The sequence below is a fragment of the Cavia porcellus genome, unplaced genomic scaffold, assembly GCF_034190915.1.
Source record: "Cavia porcellus strain 051 isolate PalLab524CR breed Dunkin Hartley unplaced genomic scaffold, mCavPor4.1 scaffold_1, whole genome shotgun sequence".
NCBI classification, from domain to species: domain Eukaryota; kingdom Metazoa; phylum Chordata; class Mammalia; order Rodentia; family Caviidae; genus Cavia; species Cavia porcellus.
The window spans coordinates 45,377,845-45,398,503 of NW_026947484.1; the positions used below are offsets into that span (position 1 = coordinate 45,377,845).

Below are 20,659 nucleotides of genomic sequence, written 5' to 3' on the forward strand. Positions count from 1 at the left end.
ATTGCTATGTTGATTTAAAAATTCTTAGGAAAGCCAAGGGTAGCTTGCATGTCTATAATCTTAGCACTCTCAGAAGCTGAACCAGAACTGTCAAATTCTAGCCTAGCGTAGGTAAGATGGTGATAGCAAGCCCTTGTTTCAAAATTTAAAAAAAAAAAGCTGGGTAATATAGCAAAGCATGAAGGCCTGGGCTCAATTCTTAATAAAGCAGAAAACAAACAAACAAAACACCTTAGGGAAATATAAAGATCACAGAATAACCAAAAGAACAAGCGGGGGGAGGGGTTAACAACGTGATTCAAGATTTTAATAAATTAACAGTAACGGAATCTGTAATATTGACTCAAAAATAATAATGAAATAAACTATCTGGAATAAAGGCATACATAAATACAAGGTTTTTTTGTTTTGTTTTGTTTTGTTTTATAAAGACCTATAGACAGTAAAGGAAAAGGATAGACTTTTCAGTAATAGTGGTCCAGGGATATAGCTCAGCAGCACAAGTGCCCACCTGCCAAGTGCAAAGTCCTCAGTTCAACTCCTGGTAAGAAGATAGGTAGAAAGGCAGGAAGGAAGGAAGGAAGGAAGGAAGGTAGAAAGGAAGGAAGCAAGCAAGCAAGCAAGGAAGGAAGGAAGGGAGGGAGGGAGGGAAAAAAGAGAAAGAAAAAAATATAATGGTAGAACAAAAAAGATACAGGCTAAAAAAAAAACAAACCATATATGGAATTTTCCTACCATATGTAAAATTAATTTAAATGGATCATAGATCTAAATGTAAAACCTAAAACTACAGAATTTCAGACAAAAAATATAGAGATAAAGTTTTTGTAGCCCTGGGTTAAGCAAAGATTCTGGTTTGGTTTTGTTTTTGAGTCAAGACCTTGCTACGTAGTCCAGACTGCACTGCTACGTGGTCCAGCCATTGCTGAATGAATTTGCAGCAATCCTCCTGCCAAGTCTCCCAAGTACATATTATTATATGTATATGTATTACAGTACGCCAGTATACTTGGAAATTTCTTAAATATGCACAATAAAGGAACAATCCCTAACAAAAACTAAATCTAAACAGATACTGGGCTTTATAAAAATCTAAACTCTAAGTCTTCAAAAGATGGTATCAAGAGAATGAAATGAGAAGCTACAGATTGGAAAAAAACCTATGTAGTGTATATATCTGATAAAGGACTTATATCAGACATAAATAATTCTCAAAATTCAGTAAAAAAAAAAAAAAAAAACAGCACACCAAAAAATGAACATTAAGGTCTGAACAAATACTTCATCAAAAAAAAAAAAAAAAAAAGAAAGAAAAAGATACACAGTAAGAACAACAAAGTGCTCAACATAGCTAATCCTTAGGGAAATTAAATACAACCACAAAATATTGCACAACTATCAGAAAGGCTGAACTTAAATTGCTAGTAGGAATGTAAAATTGTACGACCACTTTTGAAAACAGTTTGATGGTTTCTTAAAAAATTAAACACACTCTCTGATCCAACTATTTTGGTTAAAAAAAAAAAATGTGTCCAGACAAAGATCTGTACATAACTGTTCATGGTAGTTTTATTTCTAGCCAAGATCTGAAAACCAGCCTGGCACTGTAGTGCATGCCCTATAACCCCAGCACTCTGAGGAAGGTTAAGGTAGGAGGTGTAAAAATTCAAGTCTGACCTGGATAACTTAGTAAGACCCTGTCTCAAAATAAAATATAAAAAGGGGCTGGGGATGCTGCTCAATCTTGGAGTTCAATTTCCAGAACGAAAAAAAAAAAAACCTGAAAACCCAAAGTATGAAAACAGGTGAATGGATGAACTGTAGAATATCTACATGATGGAGTACTACTGATTCATATATAAATAGTATGAAAATATATATATGAATCTTGAAGTAATTAGACTGAGTGAAAGGAGCTCCTCAAAATAAAGAATATATATTATTTCTTTAACAAAAACTCTAGAAAATGCAATCTGTAATAACAGAAAGTAGATTAATGATTGCTTAAGAACAAAGAATGGAAGGATTGAGGCAGGTGGGCCAGGAGGGGTGATGGTAAAACAAACAAACAAATAAATAAAAGAACAAAAAATGGAAAAGGATAGAAGGAAGAAGTACAGTCAAGAGAAAATTTTGGAACAGAAGGATATATTCACTTATTATTGTGGTTTCACTAATATATACATGTAGCAAACTATACAGCTTTAATTATATACAAGTTATTACATGTTAATTATATTACCAATAAAATTGTCAAAGAATATAAACCTCTAAGGTAACATTTTTCTGATCAGTATATATAATCAAGAATTGAAACCACAGTTGTACACTATAAACACTTTAAGGTCAGGAATCACTCTTGGTTTTGGTTTCCTCCTACAGCCCATCTTTTTTCCTAACATACAGGCAAACTAGTTATTAAAACCACAGTCCTTTGCATAAAGTACTCAGTAAGTACCTGTTAAATAGAATTGGTAGTGGCAGATAGATTTCCTAGCTTCACTGAAATTATCAAGAGACTGGAAAAAATTAAGAACTCCATAAAATTTGTTTTTATTTCACAAGCGTTATACCTGGAAACTCAGTTATTCACATTACACTGTAAATAGATTTCCACTCTGTGTTCCTTATTCTCAGTATTGATACTCATTTCTTACTTAACAGTCAGTATTTTTTATTAGGTGCTTTCTTGACAGGTTTTCAAGTGTGTTGGTGTATTTAAAATATACAAAAGTGCAGGCCAGGGATCTAATTCTACCTAGCTTAATATAGGCAAGGGTTTATAAAATAATTAAATACACAAGAAAGACTATTAGCTGAAGCTAAAATTTTTGTCCTTAAAATTTTCCTAAGTGAAATGAAATGCCGTATGACCTTTAAGCAACTCCCCATAAAGGCAGTCCATTAAAAGACAAGAAAGGACAATATAAACCAGTGACTCCCTACTTATTCTTGTGGCAGAACACATGGAAGTCAGTGTTCTTTACAGAGCACTAAATATTAAGGTATTTATTTTCCATCATTGTTAGCAGGGACAATGCTAGCCAAAAGCCAAAACTATATATATATATAGATAGATAGATAGATAGATACCTATATAGAGAGAAAAAAAGTATAAGGCATTTTCCCTTTAAAACTTTGGTATCTGGTTTATTAACATTTCAATCTTCTACTATTCAAGCAAGTAAACTGCAGCAGATTCAAAGATCTAGAAAAATAAATCATAAAATCAATAGTATCTTTTTTAACCCATGAACTGGAAAGACCACTATTTCTAAATTTGTTTTATTTAAGGTTTAAGAATTCTTGAGCCAAACCCTCACATCCATCAGCACACTACCTACACTACTGTACACACTCTTCCCAAGAACACGAAAGCCAGTACGGATCAGAGTTAGAGGCAGCTGAGGGAAGAACCATACTGTAAGAGGGAGCACAGTAGGCCATAAAGAGGACTTTTGACTTTTATTCTGAAAAGCACTAATAGAGTTCCAAATAAAAGAGTGACATGATTTCACTTATCTCTTCTGTGTTGAGAAAAGACCTAATGGACCAAGCATGAAGAGACCAGTTAAAAAGCTATTTCACTAATCCAGGAGACTGGTGGTGATGCCTTGGTTCCAGGTGGCAGAAGAACAGTCTGAAATGGTGACTCAATATAGTAACAGCCTAAAGTAGAGTTAAAAGGATTTGATTTGCTGACAGACTAGATGTGTGGAATGAAAAGACAACATACAAAAATAACTAGAGTTTTAGTCTGAACTACTGGAGTAGACATTTACTGACAGGGAAATGCTACAAAAGCAGCAACTTCTGGGGTCAAGAGGAATTCAGTATTGGCTGAAATGTCGACCACACACCTGTGTGGAAGTACCAAAATACGAGATGAAAGCTGCATTTTAGGAGAAGGGTCTGAAGTAGGAAAACGTATTTGGGCTGCAGATATAGTTCAATGGTAAAGCACCTGCCTAACGTGTACAAGGTTCAGATTTAATCCTTAGCATGGACCAACACAAGGAAGAAAGGCAGGAAAGAAGGGAGAGAATTTTTTTTTAAAGGAAAGGGAAGGGGAGGGGAGGAGAGGGAAAGAAAAAGAGAAAAGAAGCCAAGCATGGTGGCACACATTGCAATACCAGTACTTGAGAAGGATGAGGCAGGATGGCTCACAAGTTTGAGTCCCACCTGGGCAACTTAGCAAAACTCTTGTCTTAAAATAATAATACTGTAATAGTAAAAGTGAAAGAGCTAGACATGTAGCTCAATACAAAAGCCCTAGGTTGAATTCCCAGGAATAGATGAATGAATGAATGAACCCAAGAAACAGGAAATGGGAAAAAAGGAGGAACTGAAAAAAAGAAAAGATACCTATAACAACTAAGATCTAAGGGGGATCAGAATGATGTGATTAGGAAGATGATGAAGAATCAAAACAGGAGACCCAGAAGGAGTACAGTATTGAAAAAATCAGAAAGAAAACCTAAAAAAAAAAAAAAAAAGATAAAAAGAAAGAAGAGGAGTAGGAGAAAAGAATTTCAAGAAGAATGAATCAACTATCTAATGGATCAGGTGAAAACTTTCCAAGTAACAGGTAGTAACAGAGTTTACAAAACGATGTACTAAAACTAGAATAAGGGCCGGAGATGTAGCTCAGTGATAGAATACTTGCCTAGCATGCACAAGGCCCTAAATTCAATCCCCAGTACCACCAAAGGGAATAAACCCTAGAGTAAACTTTGGCTAATTTAGTGCTCATACATAGATGTTTATGCTTTTATTTGTGCTGCTTTACTAACACACATTAAGATGTGAGTTATATAATACCTTATATATTTCAAATGCATTCACTTAACTATCACATATTTTTATGGAAAAAAAATAAGATTAGGTTAATTTTTAATTTTACTACATGAAAATGCTAAATTCGGGGCTGGGGACTTAGCTCAGCGGCATAAGCACCTGTCTTGGAAGCCTGCAGTCATGAGTTTGATCTCTGGTACTGATTTTTAAAAATGCTAAATTCATTAGCTATATTAAAATTCCTTCTTCACTGTAATGCACAGGCTAACAGAAGATTTAATCAAACTAGTATCCCCTTGAAAGAGAGGCCATGGTTAACATAAAAGACATACATTTGATTTATATCAGGTGGCAACACAGGTAATGCTTTCGATACTCAGCATAAAACACTTTAATGGAGTACTACTGCTCCAAATATACCATACCAACATTAAACTGAAAATAGAAAAGGGCTACTAAATCACGGCTGACAGAGCTAAATGCAGCGTTAAAATGCAGTCCTAATGCTCAGCCAGCCATGGCTTAACCCCCTTTGATCAGTCCGGGTCATTACTTGTTTGGAATAATTCCAAATGATTCTCTTGAGTTCTACTGTTATATTCAGTGGCTATATGAAGTCCAGAGTAAGCCTCGTGTCATAGAAATCACAGGATCTCTATTATAATAGTTTCTGGCTTTCACCTGGTATGATCTTTTCAAAAAACAACTTTGATCAATTGCTTTGCTACATAAATGATAATCCTACAAGACTTTCTAGTCCTAGGTAGAGATTTCAACTTGGTTCACATTAGTCTACCACACTGACCCATCCCCTTATTCTCTGGTTCTTTAAAACGAGTCGTGTTCCTACTTTTCCCTCTGCCTCAAATCCCTTCTTGCCCTTTATTTTGTTAATTCCTATTGATCTTTCAGATAATTATTACTTTGTCTCCCCCAGGTCTCTCTGCCACAGTCATCCTGAAGGCAAGTTTTATCAGGAATAGTGCCCAGAGCACAGGAGACACTTATTAACAGATCCACTAATCATCCTATATATTTTATGGACTCCTGGAAAGACCTTGTACAATATTCTAAAGCAAACTTCTAAGAAACATAGTACAAAGGAAGTAATACCTTAAAAGCTTTCAGATTTCACAAGAACATTTCTCAAAGCCCCTAATTTCTTTTCCCTTGCCATAACTGCCATTAATTAACCCAGACCTTCTCCACATACCTTGCCTTTTAGACAGATACGTAACAGCAAATCTGTCACAGGGTGTGGAGGTTGATATCTAACCCAAATCAAATCAGATCCAAGAATAAAACCAATTCTCTCTATCTGTCTCTGACATTTGTAACCATGAATGATGAGACATTTTCTTTTGGACTAACCATTCATCTCTAACTTGGTAAGGACACCTTATTTAAAAAAAAAAAAAAAAAAAAAAAAAACAACTATCTAAAGATAGCCTGAAAAACCTGGTAAAATAATTTTACAATACCCCATATGAAAAATGATTAACTCAGCATATAATCAAAAAGCATATACACAAAGCACAGAAGGCATGTCGAAGACAAGGTTAATAAACTACATTTACAAATACATCTGATGCTCCTTTTTTTTCCCCCAAGTAATAAGAGACCTTCAGTGTTCTTGGAGAGTGGCAGTGAAAGCATTTAAATTATTGGCTCTTTTAGGGGGAAGATACATAATTTAGCAGCAATATGAACAATCCATGTATTATCCATTAGTAGTATCATGTCACTTTGCTTGTAGCTCTGTGTTTTTAGATGCTCTGAGTGAGGTTTTGTTTCAAAAGTTAAAGAAACTGGGGGTGCAGATCACTGGTGCCCAGCAGCACAAGAAAAGAAAAAATAAATAAAAGGTAAAGAGCAAACAAAAAGCTAACGAACACAATTCTTTCCTTTTCTGCTTTTTGGGTTTTTGTTGTTATTGGTTTGGGTTTTTTCAGTTGTTTTTTTGTTGTTGTTTGTTTTGTTTGGGGGGGGCTGTTTTTTATTTTCTTGAGACAGGGTCTCGCTATGCAGTTCAGGCTGGCCTTGGGCTCACTTTGTAGCCAAGGCTGGTCTCGAACTTGCAGTGATCCTCCTGCCTCAGCCTCCCAAGTACTGGGATTACAGAAGTGCACCACCAAACCCGGCTTGTTTTTGTTTCTGAGATAGGGTCTGCTTTAGCATCCCAAGTGCTGGAATTTCTTTTTTCTTAAATAGAGTATTTCATGAATTTGTTCACCATTGTACAGGATCAGCGCTAATCTCTCTTACTCCAATTTTAGCACATGGATTGCACAAGTGATCACCTCTTACATTTTCAGTGTCAAACACACATTCATACAACACAAGGCATCAACCGAAATTTGAAACCAAGCAAAAAAACAGTTTTTCAGTGCAATACTCTGCTTCAATCTGTAGGACTTATTTACAGAATTTTGGCTGGCAGACACAAAAATAATTTCTATCTAGTGAAATAACTCAAAACTTAACCTGTAGGAGTTAATTCTATATCTAATCTATAATCTGAACTTTTCTTTATTAAATGGTCTATAAATACTCAAATGTAAATATGAGAAGCTTTAATATTCCACTAAATCCCTCATTAAATGAGTTGAAATTATTGGCACATGATGACCTCATCAACACATTTACACCAAGTCATGATTTTACCTTTCTGGAAATTTTATCGTAACAGTTTGGAAGGTTCTGCCACCATGTGGAAGTGGACTAACCTGTCAGAGCCAATTAAATTACACTGCTCCTTTCACACATACATAAGATATTTCTAATAAAGAAATCTGAGCTCAGAATTGCTATCGCATTTACAAAAACCAAAACATAGAAATATAGAATTTTTGGTTTACTGGTGATGCTGCAACTTTTAGAAACTGAGTGTCCAAACTGCCACCCAAAACCCACTTATTTATCTCAAAGTGCCAACACTGCAAAAATACCTAGATAGGTTTTAGTTTAGAAAAAACAACTCTAAATTAACATCTTTTGTTTTAAAAGAAAAACAAATAATACCACCAGTGATCTAGATGGTAAATATCTTTTTGAGTAGGTGTTTACTTTTTTTAAATTCATCTCTATATTTTTAAGGTCAGCACAGTGTTAAGACCAAAAATATATTCTATAAACATTAAATGAATGTAGAAAGCTAAAATGCATCATCTGTCCAATGGCAACACCAACTGGAGGAGAGAAATATTACAATCAAATCCTAGCAGTTCTTGTAACTAACTATATCAGCTGGAGAAGGGAGGTCAAGTTCTAGCTGATTTTTTCCTTCATTGCTGAGGATCAAACCCAGAGCCTCACTCACACAGGCTAGGCCAGAGCTCTACCACCAACATCCCTATCTCTAAATATTTTGATGTAGTTGCCTCAGAAATGGTATATAACCTCTAACTGTCAAAGACACAGCTGATACATACTAGTGAAGGTAAACCTTTTAGAGCTTTCAATGATGACAGTTGGCTGCTGCAAACGTTCCACACACAGGTTTGCCACCTCTGAGAATTTAAAACTTCCTGAAAAAGGTGACTTTTGAGCACCAAAATGCTACAACTTTTATCAGGCACTACAATCCTACATATGGCAATGTTGCAAATATGACAAAACTGCATATAGTTCAAATTGCTTTCACCAAAAAATTTCCCAAAATCTATTTTTTAAAAAAGTTTTTCATGTGAATGTACCTCATTTTATAACAGCATAGCAATAAATACAAACTGCTTAAGTTCACCACAAAGACCAAATTTTCCAGTATGTTTTTACTTCACAAGGAAAGGATAAACCACAACTGTGGAACACAATACAGTATTTATAAGACACCTGACAAGCACAATGGATGAATGCAAAGTGAGAGGATCAAACCAATGGATGTTAGTCCTGGTCTTGTTTCTAACCTAACCTACAAAATCAAATCTGTACCTACAAATGAATGGATTTTTAAGGTCAAAGCTACTTATCCTTAAATACTATTTGCACCAAAAAGTATAATGTGCATACATATACTTTGCACCTCATCGCTAACAATAGAGGTACGAGTGAGTCTACCTGATAACTGCACTCACACTTCTGTGCGCTAGAAAGGCTAATTACTACCTAAGCATTTTCCCCTTTGCTTTTAATTCAGGCCACAGTCTACTATCGCCAATCGGCACACTTTCCATTTTGTTCTCTCTCCTTAGAGGATTGAGCTACACATGGAAGGAAGGTCGATTTAACACTCTGGAAGCTGGCACACCAGTAAAATGACAGTAAATTCCATCAAGCGTTTCACAAAGATGAGACTTGGTGCATGTCCCAAGGGAAGCAGTAACTTCTTGTAAGGATTATGAAAATAGAAAATCTGAAATTCTGAATGCATGCATGAAGGAAAGGTTTGAACTTTGAAAGACATTACTGTATGAAGAATTATTTTCCAAATGTGGTCTTTCAAGTTAATAGTTTCTTCACTATTTTAAAATTTATTCTTGGTTATTTTGCACAAAACACAGAAGACGCTAAATTTGTAACAATGGCCAGGCAACAATAGCTAACCTGAACATATGTATGGTCTTTAAATTTGTCTTGACCTTACAAAAAGGCTCTATTGCAAAAATGACAATCTAATTATTCCCTAACTCCAGGAAGGGAGACTGACACCATGTACAGGACAGATGCACCCTAGCAATGCACCCAAATTTGTAAGACCATTAGTGTATAAACTGCACCTTTTTTGTTTCTTAAAGTGATTCCAAGCTCTAAATCAAATCCAAGGAAGAAAAAAAATGACCAAATTATGTAAGGGAAGTCTCTTGTATTCAGGTAAGACATCTTTTGCTTGAAGTGGGGCGGCGCTTTAGAATTACCTCGAGAACTGAAAAATGAGTATTATGACTCACTGACATTTCACACATGTGAAACATCCATATTATAAAAAAGCATCGCCTCCTGCGTGAGTGGACAAGCTTGACAAGCAAACTGCCGCGGGGAGGAGGGGGTGTTCCTCCAAATAACTTAATTAAAAAGTAATTCCCCGACCTGAAAATATGTTTTTGTTTTAGACACTGTTTAGCACCAGCGGGTCTTTCTATTGCCTGAATCCAGCCTAAGGACAACAAATTGGTCAACGACGGAAGTTGCCTGACTGCAACATGAAATCCAGTTTTATCATCAAAACAAAACCTTCCTTCCGGGACCGGACCAAAAAAAAAAAAAAAAAAGCAACACTAACTTGAGCAAACGTCCTTCAGATGCAACAGGCAATGACGAGTCCCCTGTCGCCAGCCGAAGATCAACGACTCGGCCGGGAACCCGAGCGCGGCGAAGACGGCTGCTCCCCGTTACACCTCCCGCGCGGCTGGCCAGACACCCCGTCTGCTCCCCGCACCTCCCCCGCCCTCGCTACCCAGGCACTGACCTTCCGCAGGGCCGCGACCAGCAGTCCCCGCCATTTCGGGCTGTTCTCCTCGCTGAAGAACTCGTACGGCTGCGGCGCCTGCTGCATGGCCCCGGCCGCAGCGCCTCACATCTGGAGCCTCAGGCCTGACGCGCGGGGCGCGGGGCCGCCTCGCCTCGCCTCGCCAGCGGCCACCGCCTCCCGCCCGGCCCGGGCCGCAGCTACGGCCAAGGCGGCTGGGGGCGGCGCCGGCGGGCGGGCGGACGGGCGCGGGCCCGGGGCGGTTTCCTCGGCCCCTGCGGCCCTGACGGCCCCGGCTTCGCACAGCGCCCTCGAGGAAAGCGCGGCGACCCCCACCCCGGCGGCGACCCCCTCTGCGGACGGCTCCTCCTCCTTTGTCTGGGCCGGCAGCGCGCCGAAGTCCCGCCGGCCTCGCCCCGCGCGGGCTCCCGCTACAGTCGCGGCGCGCGGACAGCGGCGGCGGTGGCCGCTGCTCTCATCGCCTCCTCCCCGCCCTCCCGACAGGCAACGCCGCCTGGCCCGGCCCGGCCGAGTCACCTCGCAGGGCCCTAGGGACCGGGCGTGCGCACAGAGGCAGCGAGCCCCACTCCCGCGCGCCCGCGCTGGCCTCCACCGCCGCCTCAGCAGCCGCGCGCAGTGCCCCGGGGCCGCCGCCGAGCTCCGGGACCCCGCGGTGGCGGCTCGGCCCGCCCCCTCGGCGCGGCGCTCATTATCCCGAGCCGCCGGCAGAGTCCACACGGAGCATGCGCAGCGCAACGAGAGCAGAGGCGCCGGCCGGGCGCGGGGTGCGGGGGCCGCGGTGGGGGGTCGCGGCTCTCCTGGGAACTTTGCGGAGGGCCTCCTCCGGACGCTGGCCTCTACTTTCAGGCTGCTTTTGACAAACGCACGCCCTCCCCGAGGCAGTCCTGACCGGGTGCGGCTTTCGCTGAGCCTGGAGCCACGGGACTGCAGTCGTGGGAGGCCAAAGAGGGATATGGAGAGGACAGGGCTTGCGGCTGCCGCGATATTTCGCATATTTGTGCTTTTCATGGCTCCTTTGTGTATAGGTGGATGCGAACTATTTCCTAGGGTAGTGTTGTGGGGCGTGCAGACCCCTTAAAACACACGGTGGTAGGATCAAAAGAGAGAAAAACGACACGAACCGAGCTTGAATGATCCTGCCCTTGAATAGGCCCCAGTGTGTTCACAAAAATCATACCTTTAAAAAGTTTCAGACGATATACTAGAATTGTTTTTTGAAGCGTGCCCTTCTAATGATAGACGATGCTGATTCTACACCTCTATCTGCCCCTGGTCTTACTCAAGAGCTGAACAGATTCTCTGAGTTGAAGAAGCAGAGACTCAAAACTTTATCATTAGCACAAATTTCATCCCACGAGCAATGTCAACCATGTGACTTCTGAAAGGTTCTGTCTGTACTGTCTGTCCCCAGCCACCCACAGGGAAGAAGGAAAGGGAGAAGGTGAAAAAGCCTGTAGCACAATTCGGGTTCCATAATCAGTAGCTCAGCTGTTACTGCCCCAACACACACCATTTTGTCATCTTGGCAAAATGACAATGGTAGACTTGTAAAATTTAGGAGATCATGTTTTCTAATCCAAGAATGTCAAGTAATAAATGACCACATCCATAACCCATGTACTTGGATAAAAGGTGGAATTATGCAAAGCTTCTGTTTCTCCAGTTAATCTTTAAAGACTTTGGCTTACATACAGAGTCTTTACTTTCCTCTCCTGGTCCCAGACCCAGGCTTAAAGCTTGCGAGGCTGTGACTCGACTTTCTCCGTGAAGATTAAAGCTGTTGATACGAAGGTTTATTCTTAGCCAACGCTGTGGGAAGATTTCTCTGGGCCTAATCTGGCCTGCAAACACATTTTGCTTAGCTAGGGCTTTATTTAAATGTTTAAAATGGTTGTTACCGTTTTAAAATCAGGACATTCCATATAAAAATCTATGGTTCCAGCTTCTCTTGACAAAAATCTGGCAACAGTACTGCATCTGTGTACAGGAGTAATCAGCAGGCGCCCGGCAGTGGCTGGCCTCTTTGAGAAAGTATGCCATCCTATTTCCAGTTGGCTATGGTCCCCACCTGGCACTCTGCACCCTTTTATGTAACCTGCCTCGTCTCTACAGGCATCCGAGTTGGGATCACTGGGCTAGGCAAGCAGAAATGTGATCCACGTGCTCATGGAGGATTTCCAAGAGTGACAGAAGTAAAACATTTCCCAGCCAGACTAGTGGGCCATCTAGAAAAAAACAAAGTTGAAGTCACACCCCACATATTACACTACCATAACTTCTTACTGTATCAAAGATTCACACATAAAAAAAAACAGAAAATAATTTTTTATAACCTTAGAGTAGAAAAGTAACTGCTCCCTAACACAGACACACACATGTTGTGTGTCTCATGTATGCTGGGAAAGCAACAAAACGTCTTTTCACATGACACAAAATTCAGATTGATAAATTTGATTTTAAAGTGTGATTCCCATGTTGAAAAAAAATCACAAACTAAAACCGAAGGAAAAATATCTGGAACTCATTTTTAAAGAGTTAATTTCCTTAACATAAAAAGTGTTCCTACAAATTAGTAAGATCAAACCTCAATAAGAAAAAAAAAAAACTGTGGATGACAGAAATGAAAACATACATGTCTCAAGCCTACTGCATTCAAGAAAAATACAAATTTAAAATATACTGTTATTTGATCAAAAAGTTTGATTCACACATCATATGATGGTGAAGATTAAAAAATCAAGCACTCTATTAATGATGCAAGTGCAAATTGCATTGATTTCTACCCAGGACTGTTATTTGGTACCTATTAACGTTTCAAGAAGCCAGGCAGGATGGCACACGTCAATAGTCCCAGCTACCCTGGTGGCTGAGGTGGGAGGCTCACTTGAGCCTAGGACTTGGCAATCAGCCTGGGCAATATTACAAGACTCCATCTCAAAAACAAAACAAAGCAAAACAAAACCAACGAAGTTTGAAAGGTACATACCCATGTGCTAGTCTTGTCAGCATTTATAAAAATTGAAAGGAACATACCTTTTGACCTAGCAGGTTCTAGGAGTACATCCCAGAGATATTCTTTACTTGCACTTGTCCATGTGCAAAATCACTTGACAAAAGGTGCTGTTTGTTACAGCAAAAACAAAACAAAAACATACCCTGCAAACAATTTAAATAATCTTCAGTAGTACTAGGGCTCTAGGTTCAAAAATAATAAAGTCCATATAATGTAACCTATGATGTTATTATAAAATAACCAGGTCTCTGGGCAACATTCTCCAAGATATACTGCAAGGCAAAAAGAGCAGAATATGTATTGTATGCAGAATGTAGCACTATTGGTATTTTTTTAAAGCAGGTAATATTTTATTAAAGCAGGTACATGAATATAATTTCTCTGCAAGGCAAAGACAACAAGAGTTTTCTTGTCATGGTGTTAAAACTGGATGGCTGGAGGAGAGACTGAGTTTTCAACTTTGGCTTCAGGTGTTGAAAAGTGGAAATGTTAAATATTCTGACATTCTAAGAATGTGCATGAACATATAACTAAGAGCTCAATCACAAATCTGAACTGAAATTAATATACTAATTATTATATTCATCATTTGATACATACTAATTTTGCTTGCCTTTCCCAAATTTAGCATGGTTTCAAGAGAGAATTTCAATAACCCAAGCATTTGTTTCATTTTAAAAGATGGTTAAAATTGTAACACTCCTATTCCTCCAATGAAAAACATTTCTAGACTCACTCAACCTTCCTCCCATTTACTAGTTTATACTTCCTCAATTTATTTAAAACTACCAGTGCTGCCAGTCAGTAGCAAACCAAAGCACCACCACAGGAAACAATAAATGTTGTTGTCACTCACTTTCATGGTTCTTTGGTCTTCTTACAATCCATTTGCCTGAAAGAAGTTGCAGCAGACATTTTATGGTAGCTTCATGCCCTGAAACCTTACCCCGGGGACAGACTGTGTACAAAAATGTCTTCCCAATTGGGACTGTAATTTTTAATGGAATTCTCAAAGATTTATTTATTGTGTCACCCTACAAAACAAAAATAAAGCATTAGGGTTTGTATGTTACTTGCAACCTGCTAAGGAACAGAAATGACATCCCTGTTGCTCTGGAATGTAAAGACTGAGATCACCCAATCTGTTGCCATCACTACCAAATGGAAAGTAATGTTTTGTAAGTAGCTGTTCCAGACACCGACTCCTATAGAAAAGGTGAAAGCGAAAGACACCCTCAAGTCCTTGCTTTTGGATTGCTACAATAAAGTCCTCCAAGTCTTGATGGTTATCAAGTTGAGCTGTCAGCAATGACTGTATTCACAACCCGGGCAGTACAGCTACAAGCCAAAGGTTGGTTTGTCAGTAATCATGCATGTATATGGGTCCTGATCAAAGAACATGGAACTTAGTATGAAGAAAAAAATGAATATTGGATTATTAGTGTAAGTGTTAACAAAGTAATGTACTTAAATTATTTACTATCTGTGCCTATTAGTTATGCTGGATATAGTATACAGTAGGCAACTTATACTTAATTCTTATATTGTCATAGATTGTGAAGCTAAAAGAAGTATTCCCCAGTTTCCCTTGCAGCCAGGATTGGTCCTGTAGGACTTAGGCTGGGCCTAACAAATACTCTGGCATGAGCCTCTGGAAGACAGAAATGAGATGTAAGCTGCTGAGCTGGTATTTCAGCTGGCACACATCAGTCACTATTCTTGTCATGGCTTAGATCCACTCTGGGCTGCTGGTGAATCAAACACAGTGTGATCGAAAAGTACAGTGAACACTCAATTTTATTTTTAAAAATATTTAAATTTAAATTTAATTGTAAAAGACATATTGCCACTCATCCCCTTTAAGATACTTCTCTGGCTCTGAACACACTTATCCCATTATTCTTGCCACTTTCTGAAGCAGTTCTGGACGTCCCCTTTTGGGTCTTAATAGTACTGGTGCGGCTGCCTCAATATCCTGAATCAATTTACACTGATAACTTCATGGACATTTGGACTTTGAGAAAGACACAGAAGTTGCATAGTGCAGAAGTGGTGAATAAGGTGGATAAAAACACACCACAATGTTTTTTTTACAAGTTTCCCTTTCTATTGGATGATACTAGGTAGCAACATTTGCTGTGTTTTTTAAGTCATATCTCATAAATTGGTGAAAGAGGACTTGCAGAACTGCTTCAAAAAGTGGCACGAATGCTAAGTGCTTCAAAGCAAGGGAAGTATTTAGAAGGGGATTCCTGGCAATGTGTCCCTTACTGTAATACGTTTTAAACACTCACTGTATATTTTGATTGCTCCTCCTCGTTGTTTTGTGGTCTGATTCACAGTGGGGTTTTGAGACTTGTCCCAGAAAGCCCAACCCAGTTTACTTTAACAGCTTTCTACTGACGTTGTGACCTTGCACTTGCCAGGCAGGCACTGCACTGCTGAGCTGTATCTCCAGCCTGACAGGCTTGGTTCCAATATTTATTTTTACAGTGCTAAGGACTGAACCCAGGGCCTCATGCATACTAATAAGCACACATTGTACCACTGAGCTACACTTCTACCCATCAGCTCCTAGTATTTAGAAGGATCTAGGCAATCAGACCTTTTTATATGCCCTGCTGGAATGAATGGTCAAGAATCTAAGAAAAAGGCAATCACAAGTCAAAGGATCTGTCATTCTGGGAAAGAACCACTAAGCAGCCAGTGTGATTCTTGAAGCCTGTCTCCAATCCTAGTCAGATATCCAAAAACAACCTTATTCCTAAAGGACAACTCTTATATTTCCAGTGAGCAAAATTAAAGAAAATTAAGTCTGAATGACATGAGGAAAAAAATCAGCCGCATAGCCCTTAGTTCTATTGTGTGACTGTTTCAGAGCAACAAAGTTAAAAGCGGTAATTCTAAAGACAAATTTTAAGCAAAACTCAGCTGCAATTCAAGTTTCTCTATTAAGAGATTTCCCCGTTGCCACTGCCCCTCAAGTCTTTCTCTAAATTTAAAGTGGGGTTCCCTGGGCAACCAAAGTCATGCCTTTACACATATTTCTTCCCACATTTCAAAGGTAAAGTTCCTCATCGTATCCAAGAGGCAAAAGAATCTTAAATAACATCTGTCAGGCTCTTCTTTCAGCAGAAAATAATAGCACTTGATAAAAAAGGACATAACCCTTTCTATGACCTGGGCTACAAAAATAGAGTTGGGAGGGCTGAGCGGGAGTGGCAAGGGAAGTAAGTCGTCCATGTACAAGATCCCAATAACCTTAATACATATAAATATTATGAGCTAAGATTAATAATGTCAGTAAGAATGAAAATGGAGAAAGGGGAATTAGGAGAGAAGGATGGGAAGGGAAGGAGATTAAAACAAGAGACAGCAAGCTGGGGATATACCTCAGCATCACAGCCCTGCCCTACCAGAAACAAAAACAAAAACAGCAAGTTGCAATATGTACACAGATCCACTCACGAAGACGACTGCAAAATGCATGTACTGCAAACATGTATTTCGGGGGAAAAAAGCAGATGGCTTATGTCACCACTGTTCTTTACTTCAAGGCTTCGGGATCTTATTTCCATTCTTAAAGTCTTTCATAGGTACAAACTACTGGAAAACATTTCCAGGCATCTTTCTTTTTCCTAACCTCTTTGTTTTGTCATTGCCCTCACCTTCTACCTTAAATCCTGATAAAAAGATTTCAGAAACCCCCATGAATATATTAGAAAAAACTTAGCAACAAATTCCCCTTCAAAAATCTATGTTTAGATCATAGTTCATACTCAAAAAAGATGAGGAAATATCTGAACAAAGTAGCCTACATACAAATCAAGGCAGAGCCAGCGCCCAAACATGGACATCACCTCTACTGGGTTCCCAGGGTTAACCTCAGTCACAGCTGTCCAGCTGGACAGCTTCCAAATACAGGCCCAATGGACGCCCCCCATACTAGAGCCTGGCCCTATACACCCTTCTCACCACTATCCTTTGAAGGAAGTCGTGAGAGTTAAAGTTATCCCACAGGCAGGCAGGCAGGCTTCCAGAAGGCCTCGAGGAGATGGAACTCTGCCAGTAGCAATGGCAACTGCCCAAAGAGTATAAACTTTGACAGGATCAAGGGAGGGACTTTGATATACATGTATGTGTGTGGATAAAGTTTAGTTATATAACATCAAACACCAAAAAGTGTACTTGCTATTGCACTAAAGAGTTCCTCACAAACAAAATGCTTTGAAGCTAAAACCTAAAATAATTTACTTCTAACCCAACATATAAACTATACTGGTTCATTTTTATGTTATTCACAAATACAGAAGTGCCTTTTAATTTTTTATCTTTTTTTAAAGTTTTGAGTCAGGGTCTCACTGTTACCCAGCTGGGACTTGAATTTGACATCTTCCTGTCTCAGGTTCCCTAAGTGCTAGGTGAGATTGAACCAGGCTTGGTTTTTAATCTTTTAAAGATTGACTATTATCTAAAGTTATGACAGTTCATGTTTTACACATAGAATATTTATTTGAATAAAAGTTTTGGGGTTTTTTTGGCCTTTTTCCTTTTTATCGGTACCAGGGATCGAACTCACAACTGCTTGCTTGCAAGGCAGGCGTTTATGCCGCTGAGCTAAATCCCCAGCCCTGAATAAAAGTTTTTATAGAATTAAAAAAGTGCTTTTCACAATCAAGGGTCATTAAAATATTTTAATACTAATATACATTTTCTTCTCTCAGAAACACAAAATTCTTCAATATCATAACAGTATTTAACAATAAAACTCCTTAGACATAAATATCAAATGTTTTACAAACAAAATAATTTATATGTTCAAAACACTTTCAACAAATTTTATACATATAATTTTGGAGACATAGTACAGACCAAAAGGGAATGAGGATTGCTTCAATTAGGAAAGTTATTTCAGTCTTTCACAGTTTACTGTTTATGCAGTCTTACTGTTGACAAACTAGAGAATTGTATCATTTTCCATCTCTCAGTAGTCTTGTAACAAAACAGAAAAATATCCTGTGGGTTGCATTTCTTGCTGGAATCAGTTGTTAGGATGAACAACTGCTTGTTCCTCCGTCTGCAAATGATTTCTGAATGCTTTTGACACGCACATCCCCTTTGTCGAGTAATTGCCCCGTCTATTTACCTTGGATGTGCTGCTTTTGAACTGGAGTTGATGATGTGTATCCTTTCAATTTAATGGATGAGGTAGCTCAGTCAATGTAGTCATCAAGGACTGAAGTGAAGGGAAAAGGAGGAAAACAAGAGTTTCTCCTCACAGCTGCATGCACATCTTTCCCACCCATCCATCAGACCGCTTTGGAGAGATAAGAGGAAGGAAGAAATGAAGAGCAGATGACTAATCCTGAGAGAGCACATGGGATGCAACAGACAAAGAAAAATTTCTTTTAAAGGGTGGTTCTGTGTCCCCAGTCAGGCTGCCACATTTTCATTTATATCTTTATTTGCTAACTTTCTGAATTGTAAGAATATTTCATCAGATAAACCCCACACACATACATATAAACAGTACACAGTATTGCACTGGGCACCAATTTAACACACTAGTGAAGTACACATGATCATAAGGCACTTTCGCGGTTTACAAAAGTGAATGCCTCAAAGTTAGATATTTACCAAAATGGAGAAATATCTTCATAAAAGTTTACAGGCGCTCTGAAAAACCAACGAGGTATGAATCGTTAGTGATCATGGCCAATGCCTTGAGAAATTTAGTGTCACTGAAGGACAGAGATGCAAGAGATCAAGTGTTGAAAATTACAGTTTTATACATCAGTATCAGAATTCTAAAAGCGGTCTTAAAAAAACCTATCAGTTCAAGATACGTTTGGTTTCTCAACCACAGAAGACTAGAGTAGGCAATAATTCCACACAGTACACTGCTTTTAAATTAGGTGATGGCACTATATAGTATTACAAAGAGCTTTAAAAGATAGGAATAATAAAGACTGAATTTTAAATCAAATGTGAAATAGTATTTTCTTCAAATCAAGAATTTTTAATTTCCAGATACAAATATCATTGCTCTAAATACTGTGAGCTTCCCTATGACTTAAAAATGAAAAGATTTGCAACCTACAATGTATCTTCTTGTCTAGGAAAGACAAAAAAGTTTAGCAGTTATAAAGCCAGAAAATTTTTCTACAGAGCATCTTGTTAAGTCGCTAAGTTGTCCAGGCTGGGCTAATAAAACTAGCAACCCTCCTGCCTCACCTTTTCAAGTGCTGGGATCATAGGCACATACCACCATGCCTGGCTGATAATCGATTTTTTTAAAATCTCATCTTTCCCCAAAATTGTGAAAGAGCCAAATCTTCTTTAAATCATGACTAGTAACAAGAGATCACTAATGAACTCAGAAATTCAGGACAGATAAAACTGTACTTTTTTCTCCATTCACAAAGTAAAAGAGTATGCACTTTAATTTTTTTTTTTTTAAATCGGTACCAGGATTGAACTCACGATTGCCTCCTTGCAAGGCAGGTGCTTATGCTGCTGAGCTAAATCCCCAGCCCCGTGCTCTTTAATTTTTAAAAAACCATTTCTATATTACATCATTTTAATAATTCATCGGTTATTTTTTACCTAAAAGTGAGATTTGAACACCATTTGCTGAAATCAAAGTTAAAAATGCAATTAGTTCAGTACATTCTCATTGTTGATATGGACGCTGCAATGTTTCCGGCTCCTTTCATTATTTACAGCTCAAATCTTTGCTGCATTTCATCTACAATCATCCCAGAAATTGCCAGGGAAGAAGTGGCAGCTGGGGAAGGTGCATTTCTCACATGAAGAATGCGATTTCCAATGTCCCCAACTCCTCCATCAAAAACGAAATCTTCTACTAGGTTTCCCTCTCTGTCCAGGGCTTGGGCTCTCACTCCAGCTGGACCTCTGCGAAAGCAAAACTAGGTTAGTCAACCAACTTGAAGAAATAGAACACATTACAAATCAGTGATTTGCTAAGTTTTCTTAAAGCAACACAATGTCAAAATCCAGCAAATTTATGCTTGCTGAAGGCAACCAGTGGTAGACTGGCAAACCTAAAGACTTAGCCTGGATTAGAGAATGATGTCTATGAGGTAACAGGGCAATAAATCTTTATCAAATAAATACATATGTGGGTAAGTTACTTACAAACATGTTTTTCCAAAAGTAGCAGATAAATTGACAGAACACATGTATAGCATTTAAAAAAATCTGTAAGTGAATTTGGTATAAAACACTAATCAATGAAAAAAAAAAAACACCAATCAAGGGCAACAAGAAGACTCTTCTTGCTAACACAAAGCAATAAAAACAGGAGTTAAGTGTTTCATTTGCATTTCTTACTTTTTTCCACTTTGTTTTGATTGAACACAATATTTATTCAGAGAGGTACTGCAGGATAAGAAGCTCTCATT

General features: G+C 38.9%; 2 protein-coding genes across 4 annotated transcripts in view; both read right to left on the reverse strand.

The window, feature by feature from the left end:
• Positions 1–10,430, reverse strand: part of Sos2 (SOS Ras/Rho guanine nucleotide exchange factor 2) — an 82,854-nt gene extending 72,424 nt beyond the window's left edge. Inside the window, exon 1 of the mRNA XM_003471807.5 lies at positions 10,202–10,430. Coding sequence (XP_003471855.1) covers positions 10,202–10,288 — 87 coding nt within the window. The 5' untranslated portion in view covers positions 10,289–10,430. The remainder of the gene's footprint in view (positions 1–10,201) is intronic.
• A 7,484-nt stretch (positions 10,431–17,914) lies between these two features.
• The window catches only part of L2hgdh (L-2-hydroxyglutarate dehydrogenase), a 42,368-nt gene continuing 39,623 nt past the window's right edge, over positions 17,915–20,659 (reverse strand). For all 3 annotated transcript variants that reach the window (XM_023565910.2, XM_003471809.5, XM_063247295.1), the window contains one exon: positions 17,915–20,150. In XM_023565910.2, coding sequence (XP_023421678.1) covers positions 19,955–20,150 — 196 coding nt within the window. In that variant the 3' untranslated portion in view covers positions 17,915–19,954. The remainder of the gene's footprint in view (positions 20,151–20,659) is intronic.